Source organism: Theropithecus gelada, chromosome 1, assembly GCF_003255815.1.
Source record: "Theropithecus gelada isolate Dixy chromosome 1, Tgel_1.0, whole genome shotgun sequence".
Taxonomy (NCBI): domain Eukaryota; kingdom Metazoa; phylum Chordata; class Mammalia; order Primates; family Cercopithecidae; genus Theropithecus; species Theropithecus gelada.
This window is the reverse complement of record NC_037668.1, coordinates 112,161,778-112,186,236: the sequence shown is the minus strand read 5'-3', so window position 1 is coordinate 112,186,236 and position 24,459 is coordinate 112,161,778. Positions and strand designations below refer to the sequence as shown.

Below are 24,459 nucleotides of genomic sequence, written 5' to 3'. Positions count from 1 at the left end.
ATGAGGACATCAATCATCTTGGATGAAGTCCCACCCATATGACCTCATTTTACTTTAATTACCTCTTTAAAGGCCTTACCTCCTAAAACAATCACATGCTGAGGTACTAGTGGTTAGAATTTCAATACGAATTTTGTTCACAGTTCACAATCCAGGCCATTACACCAGGCATAAAGGCTGTTAAATAAGCATACGGAAAATCTTCAGAAAAGCTTAAATGAAAATAAGTACTTAACTTCATATCCAGTATTTGTGCACAAGAGAAAATTTACAGCTAAATAGATTTCAAATGATGGGAGTTCTTCAGTAAAGACATACCTAGATTTCTGTAATTAGTTTTACAAGGAAATGAGAAAACTGCATTTATATTAAGCCCTGATAATGATAAAATGAAGCAAGCACTGGCATAAAAATAGTAAGCTCCATGTTATAAAATGCATAAATAGAAATGTTTGCAAGAACAATCATACAAAATGGCAAGCCATTAAAATAATTATCTAAAGAAATGATTATTTCTTGAAGTAAAAGACAACTATGGAAATACACACTAATTAACCTGTCTAAAATGAAAAGAGGTAATGTGAAGCTCAAAAACACTCCTGAAGAAAAATTTAGAAATTAATAGTTCATTGTTACAATAGAAGGATGAGCACTCTTGAAGTATCAAATCCTTTAAATATGAATATTTAGAACATTATGTTAGGGATAATCTGAACCAATATAAGAAAGGAGAAGGAAGTAGAAACACTTTTGAGAAACTATTAAATGAATCTAGCAGTTTCTTAGTAAACATCCAGTGTGAGTAGACTGGTGGATATATTCCTCCCCAATTTGCTCTGCTCCCACCACCCAGAAACCAACCCAAACACATAAAAACTAGGAATCTATAAGCATCTCTTGTATCAGCAGAAAATAAATCAGGAGATGAGGGCACCAAGTGGAATTCAAGACTCAATCAATTGTCTTATCCATTGAAGGTACTTTAATTTTGCAGTTATTGATTAATTAAAAAACACAGTTGTTGTCAGCATTTCCTAGCTACAGTAGTGCATAGGAAATTCCATTCTAAACAAAGAAGTAATTAATGAAATAACAACACACCTTAACATTTTACATTGATAGGTTACAGTTTACAAGGTGCTTTCACATACATTATTTCATTTGATTCTTACAACAAGCAGAAAAAACAGTGGGAAAGAAATTTTTTTTTTCAGGCTTACAATGAGTATTTTCAGGCCAATGGGCAGTTAACACAAGAATATACCAAGAATGAGACAGCAATACCCATAAGCCACAGTATCTTTTTTGGTAGGTTGACAGTTTGATTCAACTGGGTGTTCAGCATCAGTGAATGAGAAAGGAATTAGGACAGACACCAAGTTCTTATGATATTCAAATAATTTTAAGAACACTGTCAGAGATAAGAAGAAAGATGCCCTAAAATATATTGCCTTACTAAGACTTACTTCAAAGCAACATACCCTTCAAAATTTCAGATGAAAAGACAATCTTGTCATCAACTGTGAAAGTTAGGAGGAATTTTACAAACTGCCTAATCCAGTTCTTCTATTTTACAGACAAGAGAACTGAGGCTGAGATCATACTGATAGTTTTCCAGCCTGAAATTCAGATGTCTTGACTTTCAGTCTAGGGCTCCTTCTCATACAATGCCATCTCTTAATTATTTACTGAGCATAACATAGTATCTTCTGTTTCAAATAATGTAATTTGAGGTTAAATACTGATTTATGCTACTTATTTCTTATTCAAGTTTATATCTTGTTCTTGGCTAAATTGTGGCTGAAACTGGGAATTCTACATACCTTAAAAATATTCTAATTTAGAGTACTTGATTGGTCAGAAATTGACTCCCTTGACGTATTCGCTCATGATAAGCTTGCTCACGGCCTTTAAATAGAGAGTAAAATGGAATGGCTGAATAGCCCTCAAAACCAATGTATGTCTAGGGGTCATCTACCTAAGGTAGATTCTACAGCTGGGCACTAGTAATTTCATAGAAAAAAATATTTTTTTTAGAATTCATAGAAATCTTTTTGATTACTGAAAACTAAATTGTAATAATCAAATTGTCATCCCCATGACTTATTAAAATAATTTTACAATAATATACAACAAAGCTACCATAGAATTTGTAGTTTACATATAGAATACATTGGTCAGCATGTTCTTGGGTCTAAATGAAATACAAGAAAATTAAAATATTTTATACAAATGATGTTTTAAATTTATTAACATGACGATATGTCTTTGTTACATAAAACTTGCTAGAGCAGAGTATTTTAATTTTTTTCTTGCACGTTTTAAATATAGATGGACCAGTGAAATCAATATCAGCATTTACGTGACATTACCATGCAGAAACACTTGATAACCGAAAGACATATAGATTGGTAGAAAGAACATCTCAGACAGGATTTTTTTATGTCTTCAAAGGTTTTACAAGGGTGTGGTACAGATGAAAAGAAGTGGTGTGAGTGACCTACCTGCACCGATAATAAAGCAAATGGAATGATATATACATTAAGATCAGCTTGATTAAAAACAACAAATTTTATATGCATGTAAATTGATCATTAAAATGAACCCAGTTTAACCCTTCTTGTGTGTTGTTTTAAGGTAGGTCACTGAAACGCAGAGATAAAATCAGATGGGGAAAATTAAAAGTAAAGAAAAAAACCAGAAAAACAACTGGGTTAAGCCATGGATTCTCAACAAACACTGAACTAAATGTGCAAAAGTGCTTGAAATTTCCACCTGACAGCAATGTTGTTAAGTCAGTTGGCAAAAAAAAGTGTAGAAAAAAAACTAACCTCTCAAATACCAAAATTGTATCTGCATGATCGATCAGACATTCTGTTTACTGACAGAAAAGAGGTTGGAAATTATGAAATATCTGAAAATATCATACCTCAAAATTAAAATACAATTGTGGCAGTTTTACACACTTTGTTCCCTTTCCTCATTGATGAGGCATGGGATGAAAGCAGAAGTTGCAGCAGTGCCCCTACCCTAAGCTCACAAATATAGTATACCAGAATAATTAGCTGGAAACAACTTCTTTTTAAGGGTTACAGAACAAAACAAACGTAAACCCTCATTTAAATATGAATACCTCTATAATGTTTTCAATAACCAAGCCATTTTTTGACTTTGCAAAGTGTAAGTATTTATCCAAACCAATGTTCTTTTTAGTTTGCTTATTTTCATTTAAAAAGCTTATGATGAGGACTATTAGAGAAACTGTAAAATTTGTCACTTTCATTAACCATGTTCTATTAAAATACTGGCTAAAATCCTTAAGGAACAGTTAAGGTTTAGAAAACTTAGAACTCTTCTCTAATACCTACAGAAATGCTGGTACCAAGTGAGAGAATCTGGGTGATGATCCATATCATTAGTTTTTCCTGCTGAAAGTGACACATTTGTCACACTACACAGGCTGGTCACTTCATTACTCAAGGGGAGGAGGATATAGAAGGAGGGAAAGGGAACTAGAACCTCTGATCTACAGCCATCCAAATTTCTGGGTCTAGCTGTACTGTATTAGTCTACCAAAATTTACTGCCGGAATAGTGAATTCCAAGAAAGTTAGCTTTAATTTGTATAAATTTCCTTGGTGATAAGACAGTCTATCTTCAAAAATTACCAAGAGTTTTGGCAAAACTGAGTCTGAGCTACTCAAAGTAAAAATAATTATTAGAAAGTTTATCTTCAAGCCATTGACCAACAACAATATTGGCAAGAACTACTAAAAGCAACACTTATCCTTCCCTTCAAGTACCACGTAGCCATAACACTGCCCATCTGAAACACCAACAAAATAAAATGGAGCACTGTTTAGAGAAAACCAATGAAACTGGAAAAGGAAGAAATGGATGTAGGAGAGGAGAAAGACAACCCAAAGATAAGTAAGAAAGTGGTCTAGTACTGTGTTATGGCACAGACAATGCTTGCTTAGCGGTGCCTTGTTACATAGGTGGATGCAGAGTGCACACACGGGATGATGGCAATAAAGACCTCACTCAGTCGTTGGAATGAAGGAACTAGGTAACTGCTTCAACAAGGACGGTCTCAGCTCTACCTTATCTCTCAACAGAGCGTAAACACTGAGTGTGAGCTCGGATGTCATCTTGTTCCTCTTTAAAATTCACCAAATTCTTTTGCACATTTTTCTGTTATAGAGACACGGATATCTTCTTCTTCATAGTCATCAAAGTTGCTGGTATCTCCAGAGCCTCTAAACTTTGGTATGAATGGAGCTTCAACCTATAATTGACCGAGAAAGAAAAATAAGAAAAAAGAAAAAAAAATTCCTGAGAGTTTCCAAACACCAAGAAAAATAAATTCCCACTGTTATTACATGGTGGAATCCTTAGATGCCATTAGGTTCCTAAAATGTAATAGGGCTAGAAGCAGCAGCAAACAGTAGGTTAGCTATTAACCTCAACATTTTGATTCAAGGAAGTATGCAGGTCAACAAAATACTTACGAAATTTCTGGGATAATTAACTGTTGGCATCAAAATCCTGGCTCCTAAGGTTACAAAACTTAAGTCTTAATGTTTAGTTCCTTGTTTTTAAGACCTTATCTTTTCCTATTCCTTTTGTAAAAATTCTTTTCTCCTGAAGTTACAGATAAATCTCAGACTTACTTTTAATTGCTTTCCTTTTTTAATTCCCAAGTTTGTTTTGTTTAAAATATCTGGCCATCAAAACTTTCTGAGAGGTTGGAAAGAAACATATCTCTTTTAGAATTAGAGAATTGTTAAACTTTAAACATTTTTCTCCTTTGATCCTAAAAGTAAAATGTCTTCCCACTACTTTGAATATGGTCTTCCATAAAGATTAAATGTGGGTACTGAATACGTTTGAGGAAAAGATTTTAAAAGTTAAAAAAAATCATAATCTGCACAGCCTTTAGAGAATTTACAAACAATTACAGTCGCTTTATTTTGTTCTCAATACAACACTGTGAGGAAGGAAGGACAGGTGTTCTTACTCCCATTTTACAGATTATAAAAGAGTCGACCAAATTCACATGATGGATAAGCGGCTAAAGCAGCTTTCAAATTCATGATTCTCCACTTCTGGCCCAGAGCTCTCCAAGGGTTTTTAATTTATATCTCTTTCAGTAAAACATTTTCTAGTATACATAATCAATATACATGGTTATTTACTTACAAATTATTTAGATGCATGACTATACTAAGATATACACACACACTAAGGTATTGAAAAAGAATAAGGTAAAAATAAGCAGGAATGGGACTTCTAATATTATCTTTTTGTTTGAGAGCTGGTTGCCTTGCATGCCCTGCTTTGGGGACTGCTGTTTTGCACTGTCCAGAAGAATGACATAAGCAGACAGTTGCTTCATGTCTAGCCAGCCAGCAATTTAGAATAACAGACCTATTGGGGCAATCACATGTAGAAAATGATTGTACAGTTTGAGTTGTTCAGGCCACTTCTTTCTTCGGCCTTTTTTCTTCCCTGATGCATTTGCAGATGTATCAGAGAATAAAGAAGACAATGAAAACTATTCATATTTAGTATGATTTTTGCACCGCTGTGCATAGTTATAATAGTTGAGAAGATAAGAAAACAAATGGTTAAAGTACTCTATTATTCTTATTTGTAAATTATCCAGGGATCCTTACATCTGTTTCATTGATAATCAAGATTTGGCTGTCAATCAATTTGTCCATTACTATAACCTGTACGTTACATTGTGCCACTTGTTGGTAGGTTAGCTGTTTATTACCTGGGAAAAGTCAAGCCCTTTGAAAAGCACATAAACTCTAAATGAGTAGTGGCAGTCCAGTTCTACTCCATTTTGGGAATAATTATTAAAAATTAAATACATAACATGAATAGATTAGTAAATGATTGCCATTTGGCAGAAGATTTTATTTGTAAATATAAATATGAAAAGATGCAAATACATCATAAATCTTTAGGATACTAATAAAGCTGACAAGCCTCAAGGCAATCTAAAAAATATACTTCGAAATAGCATTAATTAACAATAAATACAACAATAAAGATAATATAAGCAATGATAATTAGAAAGGGAAATGGATGATTTTATTGGAAATATAAATTTCCTAAATTGACTCAAAAAGTAAAAACTCAAAGAGACCAATATCCAAGAATTAGTTTGTTAAAATTTATAAGGAATAGATATAAGATAACTCTATGTTCCTAAATTTTCTGCAGAATAAAAGGATGGAAACTTTCTAAACTCATTTTACGAATCCCATATAATCCAAACTTCAGAAAAACATAAACTATAGATTAATAAAACTTATGACTATGGAAGTAAAAACACTTAATAAGATTTTGGCAAATAGATTTCAGGCAAATATTCAAATGTTAATACCCCATGATTAAATGGTATTCATTCCAGGAAAGTGAGGATGTCTCCCTGATATAATTCATCACACTAACATGTCAAAAAAGACGACAAAATACAGTGTATTAGAAATCAACAATATTTTGTTAATCTGATAAAGAATACCTATCTCAGCCAAATGGCCAACTTCATATTTGGTGGCAAAACATGAAAGGCAACAAACTATAGAAATGATCCCTGAAAATATATTTTTGGGCATTTCCATTCAAAGCAGGAACAAGACAAGAAAGCTCAAGAGCCCTACTGCATTAAAATATTGTTTTAGACATTCTAATATGTATAATAAAACAAAAATGGAAATGAGATGTAAATACTGAAAAGGAACAGACAAAATGATATGCCAATCTCCTGTGATTGTCAATAAAAATCCAAAGGAATCACTGAAAAATGTGGAAATCAATAACAGAATTTAGTAACATGGTCAATTATAATATAAACATAGAAACAATATGTTTTGCCCATATCCTACTATAATGGGAAAGCAAACACATTAATAATAGCAACCAAAATAAAAATTTAAGCAATAACTTTAAGACATAAATTCCTTCCTATATGGAGGAAGCGGGGGAGTCTCTAAAACTTTACTGAATGACAAAAGATGTTTGAGTAAATGCAGAAGCAACATGTTCATAATGGCAACTTCTCAAGATTCAGGTTCTCTCCTAATTAATATGCAACTTTATTGTTAATTCCCAAATTCAATCAATCTTTAGAGAGACCAAACAAACAAACAAAAAACCCCATAAACCATTGGCAAGTTTAATAAAAAAAGAAAGAGAAAACATACAGGAGATAAGGATGATTTTCTAGGAAATATAAATTCCCTAACTTGACTCTAAAATAATGCATATGGGGCAAGAGAACAGAAAATTTGGAAAGGGTAAACCAAGGTGAAGAAACTGGACCCACCTAATATTAAAATATTTTAAAGCTACATAAAGCAGAGACATATACAGTACAAAAACAGACAAAAAGAACTAAAAAATAAAGATCAGGGCTTCAAGATGGCTGACCCAGAACTCTCCTCCACAAAGAAGGACAGTGAGTAATTACATGTTGAATAAAGCCTCTAAGAGAGAACACTGAAATTTAGCAGGGAAGTGACAGGGAACATCTGGAGCAGGGAAGCAAAAGGAAGTGAAGCAGCTGGCCTGGCTGGGACCAGCTGGGAGCCAGAAGAGGTTCTCCAGTGCGGGGAAAGGGTAACTGAGAGATCCCCAGTGGTCCACGTTTCCACCACAGACTTGCAATCCTAGCCATGTAAGATCCCCACAACCCTTGTGAATTCTGAGACAAGTATAGGGACCTGCCTGGAGTTCACACAACAGCCTTGTTCCAGAGAGGGAGTTTGTTCCAGGTCCCACACCCATTCCCAGGACCCAAGAAGCTGAAGCACAGTGCCACTTTGAGAAGCCAATTACCATTAGATGGTATGCATCTCTATACAACCTGGAGCCCAACTGACAGCGCCCCACGTCCACCACGGGGGCCCCAATGGTGCGGCTGGGTCCCCAGCACTCTAGCCCACACAGTGTCCTATACTCCAAAGAACAGGCAGGGCAGCACACTAGGGAAGGCTGTTTCTGGGGCAAAGGAAGCCAAAGCATACACTCCCCAGAGCCTGAGAGCCACCCGCCTGGGGCCACTGCCACTGATAGCAATGCCCAGCCCCCATAACAGGGCTGCCATGTACTTGCAGCACCTTCAGTGGACCTGGGAACTGGCCCATCTGGATTCTATTTGGGGGCATGAGGACAGACTCACTTTGCCTACCACCTCTCAAGTATTTTATCCAGAGGCCTGGGAATAGTCCTTCCCTGCCTACCAGAGTCTGTATCTGTGTACACCAATGGGAGTCTGAGGACAGGCCTGTCCCTTTAAGTGCCACCCCTCTCAGTGCCCCAGCACACAACCTGAGGGGCTTGGGAAGTGGCCCCCTCTGTCTATCACTCTGGGAACACATACATATGATCAGGAAGCATGACAAAAGACTCAGGTCATCAGCCACTGGCATCAAAACTGCTGTCCAGTGGCCCAAAGACAGACCTGTTCACCACAGCCTGCACCCACAGGTACAACAGAGGAGCCTGGGGACAGGCCTTCCCTGCCTGGTGGCACCTCCCACAGTGACTGAGTGCACTGTCTGGAGGCTTGGGGATCCATCCACTCTGCTTGCTGCTTCCGGCATGCACATGCACCATCAGGGGGTCTAACAACAGAACCAAACCACCGACTGCCTGCACTCAAACACATTGTTTGAGGGCCTGGGGATTGCCTCACTTGGTCCAACACAGCCTGTGCCCATGTGCACCATTGAGGGTCCTGAGTATATGCCTGCACTGCCTGGCACTGCAACCCCAATGCTCAAGTATGCCATCTGAGGGCCTGGGGATTGCCCTGCCCCACCCACTACTGGCCTGAGGCTGGGCCTGCCCAGTCTGCCACCACTACCACTGCTGGCACTTACCCACATATGCCACCTGAGGGTTTAGGGCCTGGCTTGTCCAGTCTGTTGCTACCATCACTAGCAGCAGTGTGGACTGCCTGGGAGCCTGAGGGTTGGCCTGTCATCACTGCTACGATTGCTTATGCCACACATGCTGCACGGGAGACTAAGGTCTCATCCATCTGCCCAGTCTACCACTGCCACTACTGGTACCTGAGCAAGCCACATGGAGGCCTAAGCATTGGCCCTCGTGGACCTGCTAAAATTGATGCCAGTCTATGGCCACCAGGGGACCAAAGGCGGGTATGCTTGGCCTGCTGCTACCACCACTGGGGCCTGAGGATCAGGATGCCTGGTGTCCCTGTCCCCAGCGAAGCCTCACCACAGGCTCCACTAACAATGCTGCCTAAGCCACTGAGGAAATCACAGACACCCACTGATGCTAATTACAGCTGAAGAAATCATAGAGACTACACTACTGCATGCACCCAGAATAAAAGCTAAACTGCCCAACAAACCAACATGATGATACATCTACAGAAAAAAGTCTTACCCTACCAAAGCCAATCCTAAAAACTGGAGGAAATGACTGTTACGCCAGATGTGGAGATGTCAATGTAAGTATACAAGAAACATGAAAAAGCAAGAAATATGACACCTCCAAAAGAATATAATTCTCCAGCAACAGATTCTAATTAAACAAAAAATGATGAAATGTCTGAAAAAGAATTCAAAATAATGGTATTAAAGAAGCTCAGTGAGATATAAGAGAACACAGACAAACAATACAAAGAAATCAGGAAAACAATTCAGGATATGAGTGAGAAATTCAACAAAGAGATAGATAGCATAAAAAAGAACCAAACAGGCCAGGCGCAGTGGCTCACGCTTGTAATCCCAGCACTTTGGGAGGCCGAAGCGGGCGGATCATGAGGTCAGGAGATGGAGACCATCCTGGCTAACACGGTGAAACCCCGTCTCTACTAAAAAAACAAAAAATTAGCCAGGCATGGTGGCGGGTACCTGTAGTCCCAGCTACTTGGGAGACTGAGGCAGGAGAATGGTGTGAACCCGGGAGGCGGAGCTTGCAGTGAGTCGAGATCATGCCACTGCACTCCAGCCTGGGTGACATAGCGAGACTCCATTTCAAAAAAAAAAAAAAAAAAAAAGAACCAAACAGATCCATCCCAGAACTGAGGAATTCAATGAATGAAATAAAAAATACAACTGAGAGCTTTGACAACAGACTAGATCAAGGAGAAGAACTAAGGACAGGTTTTTGAAATAATTCAGACATACCCGCCAAAAAAGAAAAAAGATAAAAATGAATGAACAAAGCATACACGATATAGGGGACACCTTAAAGCAATGAAATATTCAAATTTGGGGTTTTCCAGAAGGTAAAGTGATGGGTAAAGACAGAAAAACTCATTTAATTTAATAATAGCTGAAAACTTCCCAGTTCTTTTAAGAGATTTAGAAAGCCAGATACAGGAAGCTCAAAGATCAAATAGACAGAATCCAACAAGGTCTTTTCCAAGACATGCTGTACTGAAATTGTCAAAAGTCAAAGACAAGACAGAAATCTAAAAACAGCAAGAGGAAAACATCAAGTCACATATAAGGGAAACTCCATCAGACTAATGTGGATTTCTCAGGGGAAACCCTGCAGGTCAGGAGAGAAAGGGATGATATATTCAAAGTGCTAAAAGAAAAAACAAACCCTGCCACCAAAGATAAACTGCTAGACTAACCAAGAAACCTTTCTTCAAAAATGAAGGAGAAAAAAAGTCTTTCCAAGATAAGCAAAAACCGAGGGAATCATCCCTACTACACCAGCTCTACAGGAAATGTTTAAGGTAGTCCTACATCTGAAAGTGAAACAATAATATTTACCATCATGAAAACAAGAAAGTATAAAAGTCACTGGTAGGGCAGACACATAAACGAGAAAGAGAAAGGACTGAAATATTACCATTACAGAAAATCACCAAACTATAATGATAAACAATAAGAGGGAAAGAAAGGAATGACAGATATACAAAGCAACCAGAAAACAATTTTTTAAATGACAGGAATAAGTCCTCACCTATAAATAATAACTATAAATGTAAATAAATCAGATTATCCACTTAAAAGATATGGACTGTCTGAATATATAAACATAACATGATCTAACTATATGCTGCTTACAAAAAAACTCACTTGACCTGTAAACACACAGATAGATTGAAAGTGAAGAGATGGAAAAAGATTTTATACAATGGGAAAACAAAAACAAGCAGGAGTATCTAAATTTATATCAGATAAAGGAAACTTTAAGTCAAAACAGTAAAACGAGACAAAGAAGGTCATTACATAATGATAAAGGGATCAATTCAGCAAAAGGATATAACAATTTCAAATATATATGCATCCAATACTAGAGCACACAGATATATAAAGCAAATATTATTAGATCTAAAGAAAGAGACAGACTCCAATGCAATAATAGTTGAGGACTTCAACACTCCATTCTCAGCATTGTACAGATTATCGAGACACAGAATCAACTAAAAAAAATGGACATAAACTGCGCTGTAAACAAAATGTACCTAGGAGACATTTACACAACATTTTATCCAATAGTTGCAGAATACACATTCTTCTAATAATCATATGGAACATTCCCAAGGATAGACCATTTATGTTAGGACACAAAACAAGTCTCAACAAATTTTAAAAACTTGAAATCATATCAAGTATTTTCTCAGATCCTGATGGAAAAAACTAGAAATCAGTAACAAGAAGCACTTTGGAAACTACAAATTGATGGAAATGAAACAATACGCTTCTGAATGACTATTGGGCTAATGAAGAAATTAAGAAAGAAATAAAAAAAAATCTTAAAGCAAAGAAAAATGAAAACACAATATACCAAAACCTATGGAATATAACAAAAGCAGGGCTAAGGGGAGGTTTATAGCAATAAACACCAAAAAGTATAAAGATTTCAAATAAGCAACCTAATAATGTACCTCAAGGAACTAGAAAAGCAAGAACAAACCAAACAAAATTAGTAGAAGGAAAGAAATAATAAAGATCAGAGTACAACTAAATGAAATATAGAAAAAATATACAAAGGATCATCAAAATGAAAGGGATTTTTTTTTTGAAAAAATAACCAAAATTGATAAACTGCTAGCTAGACTAACCAAGAAAAAAAGAGAGAAGATCCAAGTTAACAAAATCAGAAACGAAAAATATGTTACAACTGACACCACAGAAATACAGGAGATCATTGGAGACTATCATGAGCAACTATATGCTAACTAACTGGAAAACCTAGAGGAAATAGATACATTCTTGGACACATACAACCTATAAGAAATAGAAATAGACTGAACCAGAAAGAAATAGAAAATCTGAACAGACCAATAATGAGGAACAGATTGAATATGTAATAAAAAGATTACCATCAAACATTAAAGAAAAGCCCAGGGCTGCATGGCTTTACTGTTCAATTTTATCAACTTTATAAAGAAGAATTAGCATCAATTCATCTCAAATTATTCCAAAAAATTAAAGAAGAGAGAATTCTTCTTAACTTATTCTACGAGGCCAGCAGTACTCTGATACAAAACCAGACAAGTGAACAACAAAAAAAAGAACACTACAGACCAACACCTCTGACAAATATAGACACAAAAATTTTTAACAAAATACTAGCAAACAAAAATCCAATAACACAACAAATATATAATATAACATGATCAAGTGGGATTTATCTCAGGGATGCAAGGATGGATCAATATATGCAAATCAATTAACATGATACATCACTTTAGTAGAATGAACAAGAAAAATCATATGATTATCTTAATAGATGCATAAAAAAGCATTAGATGAAAGCCAACATCCCCTCCTGACAAAAACTCTCAACAAATTAGGCATAGAAGAGGCATTCCTCAACATAATAAAGATCATATGTGACAAATTCACAGCTAACATATTGAATGAGGAAAAGTTGAAAGACTTTCCTCTAAGAATGGGACCAAGACAACAAAGTCCACTTTCACCACTCCTAATCAACATAGTAATGGAAGTCCTAGCCAGATCAATCAGGGAAGAGAAAGAAATACAAGGCATCTAAATAGAAAATGAAAAAGCCAAACTGCCCCTCCTTTCAGATGACAATCTTACATACAGAAAAACCTAAAGACTCCACCAGAATATTCTTAGAACTGATAAACAAATTAAGTAAAGGTGCAGAATACAAAATGAACATACAAAATCAGTGACATTTCCATACACCAATAATAATCTAGCCAAGAAAGAAATCAGGAATATAATTCCATTTATAATAGCTACAAAAAAACAAAACAAAATAAAATAAAATAGATAGGAATAAATTTAACCAAGAAATTGAAAGACCTCTACAAGAAAAACTACAAAACACTGATGAAAGAAATTAAAAAGGACAGAAACAAATGGAAAGACATTCCATGGTCATGAATCAGAAAAATAAATATATTAAAATGATCAACTATGCAAAGCAATTTACAGATTCAATGCAATTCCTATCAAAATACCAACGATAGTCTTCACAGAAATAGAAAAAAAATCCTAAAATTTGTATGGAACCACACAAGAGCCTGAATAGCCAAAGGAATCCACAGCAAAAAGAGCAACGCTGGAGGCATCATGCTACCTGACTTCAAAATATACTACAAAGCTATAGTAACTAAAACAGCATGGTAGTGATATAAAAACAGACACAGAGACCCATGGAACAGAATAGAGAACCCGGAAATAAACCCACGTATTACAATTAACTGATTTTTGACAAAGGCATCAAGAACATACAGTGGGGAAAGGACACTCTCTTCAATACATGGTGCTGGAAAAACTGGATATCCATATGCAGAAGACTGAAACTAGACCCCTCTCTCTCACCATATCCCCAAGTCAACTCAAAATGAATTAAGTACTTAAAAATAAAGCCCCAAACCATAACAATACTAGAAGAAAACACAGGGGAAATGCTCTAGAACATTGGTCTAGTTAAAGATTTTATGGGTGGGGCACGGTGGCTCACACCTGTAATCCCAGCACTTTGGGAGGCTGAGGCAGGTCAGGAGTTTGAGACCAGCCTGACCAACATGGTGAAACCCTGTCTCTACTAAAAATAAAAAAATTAGCTGGACATGGTTGTGGGCACCTGTAATCCCAGCTACTTGGGAGGCTGAGGCAGGAGAATCACTTGAACCCAGGAGGTGGAGGGTGCAGTGAGCTGAGATCGTGCCATTGCACTCTAGCCTGGGCAACAAGAGCGAAACTCCAACTCATAAATAAATAAATAAATAAACAAAAAAACCTAACGAACAAAAAAGAGTTTATGGCTAAGTCCTGAAAAGCACAAGCAATAAAAACAAAAATAGGCACATGGGGCTATATTAAATTAAAAGTTTTTGCAGAGCAAAGGAGACAATCAAAAGAGTAAAGAGACAACCTGTTGAATGGGAGAAACTATTTGCAAACTATTCATCCAAGAAGGGACTAATATCCAGAATATACAAGGAACTCCAATAATTCAATAGCCAAAAATAAATAATCTAATTAAAATGGGTAAAGGATATGTGTACACATTTCTCAAAACCAGACTTACAATGGCCAACCACTACATGAAAAAACGCTCAACACCATTAATCATCAGGGAAATGCAAATCAAAACCACAGTGAGATATCATCATACCGGGAGGAATGGCTATTATCAAAAAGACAAAAAATACCAAGTGCTGGAAGGGATGTAGAGAAAAGGGAATTCTTATACACTGTTGGTAGAAAGGTAAGTTAGTACAGCCACTATGGAAAACAGCATAGAGATTTTTCAAACATCTAAAAATAAAACTATCATACAATTCAGCAGTTCCACTAATCCAAAGGAAATCAGTATATCAAAGCAATACCTGAATCCTCATGTTTATTGCAGCACTATGCATAACAGCAAAGATATGGAATCAACCTAAGTGTCCTTCAACAGATGAATGGGTAAAGAAAATGTAATATATATAGGAATACTATTTGGCTGTAAAAAAAGAATGAAATCTTGTCATTTGTAGCAACATGGATGGAAACAGATCATTCTGTAAAGTGAAATCAGCCAGGCATGGAAAGACAATATCACATGCTCTTACTTATATGTGGAGCCTAAAAAAGTTGATCTCTTAGAAGCAAAGTATAGAAAGACAGCTACCAGAGGCTGGGAAGGATGTGTGTTGGGGGAAGGGATGAAGAGGACTAAGGTACTGAGAACAAACATACAGTTAGACAGAAGGAATAAGTTCTAGCATTTGATAGCACAGCAGGGTGGTTATATTGTATATTTCACAACAATATGTTGTATATTTCAAAGTAACTGGAACAGAAAATTTGAAATGTTCCCAACAAAAAGAAATAATAAACGATCAAGGTACTGGATATTCTAATACCCAGCTTTGGTCACTACACATACTATGCATCTATTAAAATATAACATGTACTTCATGAATATATAAAAATAGTATGCATCAATAAAAATAAAAAAGTTCAGAAATAGACAGATGTATATATTAATTTAACATTAGTAAAGGTAGAATTTCAGATAAGAGGCCAAATAAGAATTATTCAATAAATATGGAGGGCAAAACTGGTTAATTATTATACAAGAACAAAAAATAAGTTAGAGTTCAGAAAGCACTGAAAGAAAATACAAGTTCAATAGACATACTTATTGTGGAGTAGGATATTTTTTCTTCTTTTAGAGACAGGGTCTCAGCTCTGTAGCCCAGGCTGGAGTGCAGTGGCATGATCATGGCTCACTGCAGCCTTGACCTCTTGGGCTTAAGTGATCCTCCTGCCTCAGCCTCCAGAGTAGCTGGGACCTAGTGTGTGCCACCACACCTGGCTAATTCTTTTTTATTTTCTGAAGAGATGACGTCTCACTATGTTGCCCACCTGGTCTTGAACTCCTGGCTCAAGTGATCCTCCTACTGTGGCTTCCTAAACTGATGGGATTACAGGTGTGAGCCACTGCACCTGGCCTGTTTTAAAACGATTGTAAAATATGGCAGTAAGTCACTCAGATGTAATTATGTAGTATGTAGCAACTGTGATATAAGAGACTGAAGGAAAGGGTCAAGTGCAGGGTTGGAGGAGGTAGATCTTAATTGGCTACTGAGCTCACAGGACTGGACTGCAGTGATGAAGAGCATAGGAAAAAAAAGTAAAAAGACATATGCCAAATACTAGGTTCTATTTGGATGGTGGAATTACGATAATTTCAAATTCATTTGCTTGATAAATTACCTGGTTATAAGTATATGAAACATATCTCAACCAGAAAGGAAAATGGAGGCTGGGCCAATCTATCTAATCTTTCTCACCAAACTACTCTTCCTTTTGTATTCTCTATCCAAATTCAAAATTTAAGGGTGCTAAAACTGATGCTTTAGAGAGGTTAAATCATTTGTTCATGATCATACTGCTAATGATTGGTTGATCAGGGATTCAGATCAATGTCTACCTAACCCCACAGTTCCTTCTCTTTTTTTGCTGCCTTCTGAGACAGTCTTCCTACTCCCAAAATGCTCAAAGCATAAAAGTTAAGAAGATGATACATCTAAAATTCATGAAAATCTTGTGAAACAATTTATTGTTTAGTGGTTTGGAGTTTGATTTTAAGAATCATACCAAAAGGACTTTAAAGGGATAATGTGACCTGGAATTGAGAATCTGAAGAACCTGGGATCAAATATAGGTATTACTTAGCAGCTGCATGATTATGTTTAAATTAGTTAACCTCTCTGAGCTGATTTCCACATCAGTAAAATGGGGAAATGGTATCACTTATTTCACAGGATTATTGTGAAGACTGAAAGCAGAAGTTATAGGGAGTTGCTTTTATTAATTATACAGTATTGCATTGATGCTAGCAAATTTAGAAAAAATATAAAAAACAAACAGCTTTTATGAAATCTAAATCTATTTCAAAGTGCTATGAATCTTATTATTGACTATGTAACACATCTATTTGCGATAATAATGCTAACAGCCATGATTCATGAACTTAACAGAGAGTTTCTGGATCCCTCCTGTGAGACAGGCTGTACTGCATTCACATTGTTTTGGTCTGGCTATATTTTCTTTTTGCTGCATTTTAAAATTCTTTAATTGTTTTGTTTTTGTAATCTTTATTTATTTATTTATTTCTTTGAGACAGGGTCTTGTTCTGTCACCCAGGCTGGAGTGCAGTGGCATAATCACAGCTCACTGTAGCCCCAATCTCCCAGGCTCAAGCAATTCTCCTGCCTCAGTCTCCCGAGTAGCTGGGACTACAGGGATGAGCCATCACACCCAGCTAGTTTTTGTATTTTTTGTGGAGACGGGGTTTTGCCATGTTGCCCAGGCTGGTCTCAAACTCTTGAGTGAGACTCAACCAATCCACCCACCTTGGCCTCCCAAAGTGTTAGGATTTCAGGTGTGAGCCAAGGCACCCAGCTTGTTACTGTAATCGTTTGTAAAATATATAAATTAGAAAAACTGTGCTTTTAATACTTAATTAGAGCATTAATTTTTTTTCTCCTTAAGGAAACTCAATCATGTAGTTGCACAGCATTATTAAAGATGACAAGTCTCTAAAACATTAGAAGTTTTGGTTTTATGAAAAAAAGAGAAAAAGATTAAATAATTCAAAATGAAAACACTTTATTCATGCAAATTATCTTTAATTATTTGAGAAGCAAAATGAGAGATAAAGGTAATTCAGTGCAGCAAAATCTTTTCTAAAATGTCTCAAATTATTACAATAGTGAAATGATAACTACTATCAATTAATATATTACTGTTACCACAACTGTTATACTGGTAACTTGTGTAGCAAAACAAAACAAAACAAAACAAAAAACAATACTACTTTCTTTTAAATATGCTACTGTTTAGCTGGGGTTTGTTCTCTATTTTATTATGGTGGTATAATAATGTCAGCGATTAACTTGATCTATACTCATATTCAAGCCTTCAAGTTGCCTGAATTTCTAACACTAAGAATCCCTTTAGCAAGCAAAGAGTCAAACAAAAGACCAAACAAAACAAATCTCAAAAAACTCAGGTGCAAAGTTTTTCTGAATTTCCACATTTCTCAAAGTATAGTACCTCTACATTTATTTATATGACCATCTGACTAATCTCCCTGTCCCCTGGAAGGATAAGCTTCATATGGGCAGGAATAAAGGTTGGTTTTACTCATCATTGTATTCTCAGCACCTTGCAGAATACCTAACACACAAGCAGGGACCTGATAACTATTTGGAAAAAATTTTATGTGAATAAATAATTGTTAAAAGGAAAAAAGTTGTAACTTTGGATAATTTGTTTTGACCTCCCAAAAAAGCATGAATTAAAACCCCTATTTGTATGAATTATGTTCAAATTAGCTTTCAAATGGATAAAAGAAAGTTGCATCCCTAAAGGGAGACCAATGCTCATTTAAGTCAATGAGCAAACATTCAGTGAGCATATACCAAGCATAAAGCTCTTTCCAGATGATAGCAATATGAAAAAAAAGTAAGATATGGTACCTGTTCTCAATGAAATGTTTTAAAACAACAGTGACCATGTAAGATATTAATAAAGAATACCCATCAGAGAAAAATATCAGAGGTGATATTTAAACTAAATCTTAAAAGATAAATAAGAGTATGGCAGATGCACAAATGGGAAAAGTCATTCTGAGTAAAGGAAAAAAAATTTACACAGGCACAAGTGTAAAAAAGCATGGTCTGTTTGGGAAACACTAGATAAAAAAATGTGTAATCCTGATAAATGCCACAGGGAGGTCAAAATGAAGACTAAAAAGGGATGAAACTAGCAATTAAATGTTGTTATATATCTGGCACATGCCAATTCTGGATGGGCAACTACATTTATTTATATATCTTCCTAATGTGGCTTCACATCAGTTTTGAAAACCCTTAGGACACTGCCTAATATATAATTTCCACAGTTTTGTGAAGTGTAACAGGCATAGATAGGAAAAATTTAACAAAGGAAACATTTCAGGTTGATGGTCAAAATAGCATATATGCTTTCTTTTAAAGCTAGGTAGGGCCAGGCGTGGTGGCTTATGCCTGTAATTCCAGCTCTTTGGGAGGCTGAGGCGGGCAGATCACTTGAGGTCAGGAGTTCAACACCAGCCTGGCCAACATAGTGAAACCCTGTCTCTACTAAAAATACAAAAAAATTAGCCAGGTATGATGGCATGCACCCGTAGTCCCAGCTACTCGAGAGGCTGAAGCAGGAGAATCACTTGAACCCAGGAGGCGGAGGTTGCAGTGAGCCGATATTGTGCCACTGCACTCCAGCGTGGACTACAGAGTGAGACTCCACCTCAAAAAAAAAAAAAAAAAATTCTAGGAGGAAACTCATTTTTAAGTTATGGGCTGTAAAGTACTTTAGATCCTGCACAAGATTAATTCAAAAGGTAAAAAAATTAAAACTATGTGTTAAGTTGAAAATATCTCCACCACATATAATTTAAACACCAACTTTAAAAAAGCTTTTAAATTAAAAAAGAAAGTCTCACCTTCCTCTGGTAAATAGCAATCCAATCTGTCGTGGCAAACCACTTGTGAGTTTTTATATCACTGACACCATTCTTTAGATTTCCATATCTCTTGGTCAAATCCACCTGCAGCAGATTCCGTAGAAGGTCCTTGAGATCTGAACTGAAGTGGGATGGGAATCGGACCTACACAAACACACCATTTGGTAAAACACACATTCTAAGACTCATGATATTTCTGTTTTGATTTCATAAAGTCTTTTTTTAAGGCAACAAGCCATTATATGAACAAAAATATGGAGCGATGACCTTCACATACTTTTAACTACATGTTACAGTCCCCACAGTAGTCCTAAAGGAGAGAATTACTTGGGTGAATGAACTAAACCTGTTCTCTTAGGGCCTTGCTTTGGTCATGATGTCTTTAAGAACATGGAGCAGTCTCCAGAAAAATGTGCATACCTACAGAACTTTTGCAAAATATCAGAAGGTTCACCTATCTTTAAGAGCAATCTCTTTGGATCGTACATTACAAATCTGTGTCTCAAAGATATACAAATTTAACTTTGTAATATAAATAGAAGAACCAGCATATGAAGGAAATCAGTATGTACATTTTGAAAAGAGATCTATCAAAAAGGAAGTCTAAAAATGGTTGTAAAAACCCACACTGCCTTTCACAGCATAGGAAAAATTTTTCATTTATCAGAGGTTGGCTTTTAAAAATAATTCTCCTATTATGCAACAGTTTAAAAATGATTTAGACTGGTTTAAAAGCATTTTTCTACCTACTAACTTGTGAAGACTTTACAAAAATACTAGACTGGCCTCCAGCCTTAAAAACAACTGGAAACCCCCAAATAAGTGAAGATTTTTGGCAATCAATAAGGTTAAAGTAACATTTATAGGAAACCTAAGTCTATTTTTCATTTTGTTTTGTTTAAACACATTCTTCTCTTCTATACCAACCTAACTTCTGGTTCTTACTGTTTCATTGATATGGGTACTAAAAAAATTAAAATGGGTACCACCAAAGGATGAGAGAATAGCTGCATCTATGCCTCCTTATTCTTTTTTGTCATCACTACCACCTCCCCACTATCCTTTCCAACTTGTGTTAAATCCCTTCCACCACCCTTTTCCCTGTCATACACACATATGTATGCACACATGTATGTGTATACATATCTGGATTATTACAGCCTCAACTACAAATTGATCATAGCACCTTTGTAGAAAATACTTTAAAGGGTTAAGAGACCCATTCCCGAACTCTCTGCATTCTTATTTTGTTTCTCTACAAGTGCTACCACTACATAATTTACATAGTGCATCATTATATTACCTCAGTTGCTCTTTATAATACATTTACTTATTCAACTATGCTGTAGTATTTGTGCATATTTCTGTCTCCCCCAGGCTCTGAGCTTCTGAGGGAAGGTACTGTGCCATTTTTATTCTCAGTATTTATTAGACTATTTCAAATACTGTAGTTCATCCATTTTACAATTATTTATTGAGTACCTACTACATGCCAGGCACTATTCTAGGTGCTGGATATAGAGCAGTGAGCAAAACCAGGCAAGTCTCTGATTTCATAGAACTTACATTCTAGTTGGATAGGACAAATTCAGTGAATATGGTATTATCTCCATTTTAAAGATGGAGAAACTAAGATTCAGCAATGTTACTGGGTATAGCTTCCCCAGTCATCAGGCCATAAAGTGGCACAATTGGGACTAGAAATCTAGTCATGATTTGTATCTTCATGAATTTTGCTCTTTATTACACTGTCTTCAAATATATAGACTCCTTAATTTATATTCTGACTTTCTAAAAGCTCAACATACTTGACAGACATTCTCATGTTCTCAAAGTAGAAGTTAAATCATGAGCATGCAAAGATAGGTTTTATAGTACAGTTAAATTCAAAACCATAGCTTTTGACTGCCACTTTTGTGCTATTCTATAAGTAAATTCTCTCAAAATCTGGTCCTAGGACCCATGCACATCAGAATAAACTGGGAGACAAAAGGATAGAAATGTGGATTCCTGTGGCTTGCCTCAGATGATAGGGGTATTGGGCCTGAAAATCTGAGCTTTTATTGCCAAGGGATTCATATGTACATAAAAGCTTGAAAAGCACTATTCTCAACTCTGTTCACTACTTTATGCAGAGGTTTTATTTTCTATGCTAGTAAAAGATCATAGCATTTTAAATGTAAATAATAACAATACAGTAAATTGAAATCATTATCATACCAGAGGAAAACTAATATTGTATCAAGCAACCAAAGACTATTTAAAGGGTTCATAGTCAATAAATGACCAGGATTGGGGCTCAACTCATACAAATTAGCAACTCAAAATCTCATTTTTGCAAGGCCCTTTATTATCCTAGATTATGAGCAGTTTTATGTTCTAAAACAGTAAGGTATGTGAACTTCTACCTTCTCTAGTTTTATTCTTGACACAATGGTTTACTAGAAGCTAGGCATTATGCTAAACACTTTGTGTACTGGCTCATAAAATCCTATAACATTTGGATAATAATCTAAATTAGGTAGGGGTGAAGCAATTGAGACCTACAGAAATTATTTTGCCTAAGATTACAGAGCTAATAAATAGTAAAGGTGTAATTCCAAACTGGGTACACTGACTGCAGGGTATATATTTTTAATTATTTATTCTCCTTCCATGATTCAATAACTTAAAAATAGTCATTATCAGGAACCTTCTAAAAGACTGAAATTTTCATCTTAAAAGTATTTTGCTGCACATTTCCTCATTTACCTAGATGAAGTAAGAACTAGAGAATAAGGGGTATTCAAAAGGCACACTGTCTACTTTAAAGATAACATGACATTTTTCCAGGGGTATGTTAGCTCAGATTTTTCCAGTGATAAATCTAAACTTTATTTAGATTCCAAAGAAATAATTTATTTGAAGTACATCTATATTTGTTTAGGATTAAATTTGTGTGAACTGTTCAATAGTAATGTACCAGTTATCTCTTTCATTATGTTCAAACAGCAGACAGTAATATACTACATATAAATTATCTTTGGAATTCAGGTAATATGCAATAGAATGCATGAAAAATAAAAGCATCTAAATAATGTAGTTCTTTATTTTGGAATGCAAATAAAGTGATGGTCTTGACTTTGTGTGTGTGTGTGTGTGTGTCTTTAATCTTCAGAACAGTGATTCTCAAATGGGGAGTGATGGGAGGTCATGACCGCAGATATCAGAATGATTTGGGAACCTTTTCAAATTATGGACATATCCTCCTCACCTCCATATCACACCCTCTTCTCCAGAGATTCTCACAGGTAGCCCACACTCTCATAGTAGTCCATGTTAATAATGGGAATCTGTCACGTATTTAAAGTATTTTGGGGGAGAAATAATGAAAGTCATTGTGAAAGTATTTTTTCCCATGATTATTCTGAAATTTAACTTGAAATGTAATTTCCTTGTTGACTGAACTTTCCAAAGAGCCATGTTGATTTATCAAACCGGAATTAGTGAAAAACAGAAAATAACTTCAACAAAATTGTTTTAAATGCACAACTTTTATTTGTAATACATCAACCTCGAGACACTAAAGATTTCTATGATGGGAAGAGTGACTATCTAATTTTTCCTTTAAAACTATATCAAAAGGGTATTACTTTTATCATTATTATCAATTATAACTACTATAGAAAGTGAAATCAAAATCTTCTAATATTGGAGCTAGAGGGTGCTTAGTTTGAGTTTAAACTCTCATTTTAAAGATAAGGAATCTGAGCTCCAGTGAGACTACCAACTCAGTTAGTGGAATTATTGGGAAAATAACTTAATCTTCCTGTCACATACCTATGAGCTTTTTGCCAGTCCAAGATAGGGCAAATAATGTGAAAGTAAATGTAAAGAGCCAGATGTTGAAAAGAGAAAGACAGTCTAAAATCATTTAGCCATTAGGTCTGAGAGATAAGGTTATGGGAAACTGGCATCATTTAACATGGAAGAAGTGTTTGTATAACATAAAATAGGTGTTTGTGATACGTACACCTCCCAAGGTGTTTTCTTCAGTATTTTTTTCTTCAATATTATTTATTGTTTAGGAATATTTTCCAACCATTAGAGACTATATTACTTCTGATTTTTCTAATTAAATTTTCTGGAGAATAAATCTAATTCCCCAGTGAGGTACAGATACACAAAACAAGCTCTCAACACATGGTGTTTATCAAAATCACTTGTGATACTTAAAAAAAATGTTTTGAATCCACAGAAGACCTCTTGAGTCAGTAACTCTCAGGAAAGACACCAAAGATAGAGTACACTTCATGAAAGCTTCATGAAGCCAGAGACCACAACTGACTTGCTGTATCCAGCATGTAGAACTGGTCTGGCACATACTGTGAGCTTCATAAGTATTTAATGAATGCATGAATTGAAATTTGACAAATATTCATTGAACCTCTACTATGTGTTATGCTTGTACTAAGCAAGTACTATGTGCTTACTAATATATCTCAGGAATTTGTGCTTGGATTATATAAGTAGACAAAATAAGATGAAGATTTCTGACTTCATGGAGTTTACATTCTAGTGAAGAAGACAATTAAAACTTAGCAACCGAGGGATCCTTTAACAATGTTATCCTATCTTCTTCATAAAACTTTGCATTGTAAGGTGTTTGACTTTTACTCTGACGAAAATGGGGAATCCTTGCAAGGTTTTAAAAAGAATAATAGGATATGATTTAACATTTTTAAGGAACCACTCTAGTGACTCACTTAAGAGCAACAGCAGTGGATGTGGTAAGAAGTGGCTGAATTCTGTAAATTCTAAAGACAAAGTAAAAATGGTTTCCCTGTGCATTAGATATGAAGTGAGGACTCCAATGTGTCTTGGCCTGACCAACTGAAAGGGTGGAGCTGCCATCAGTTTAGACGGGGAAGGCTTCGTGAAGGGGGGTGGGTGGAGTGTAGGAAAGAGGACAAAAACTTGT

The 24,459-nt window shown here is 35.7% G+C and overlaps 1 protein-coding gene across 9 annotated transcripts in view; it reads right to left on the bottom strand.

Moving 5' to 3' along the window:
- Positions 1-959: 959 nt before the first annotated feature.
- PRKACB (protein kinase cAMP-activated catalytic subunit beta) overlaps positions 960-24,459 on the bottom strand; it is a 165,556-nt gene continuing 142,056 nt past the window's right edge. For all 9 annotated transcript variants that reach the window (XM_025376506.1, XM_025376477.1, XM_025376468.1 and 6 more), the window contains 2 exons: positions 19,479-19,643; positions 960-4,287 (listed from right to left, as the gene is read on the bottom strand). In XM_025376506.1, coding sequence (XP_025232291.1) covers positions 4,162-4,287; positions 19,479-19,643 — 291 coding nt within the window. In that variant the 3' untranslated portion in view covers positions 960-4,161. The remainder of the gene's footprint in view (positions 4,288-19,478; positions 19,644-24,459) is intronic.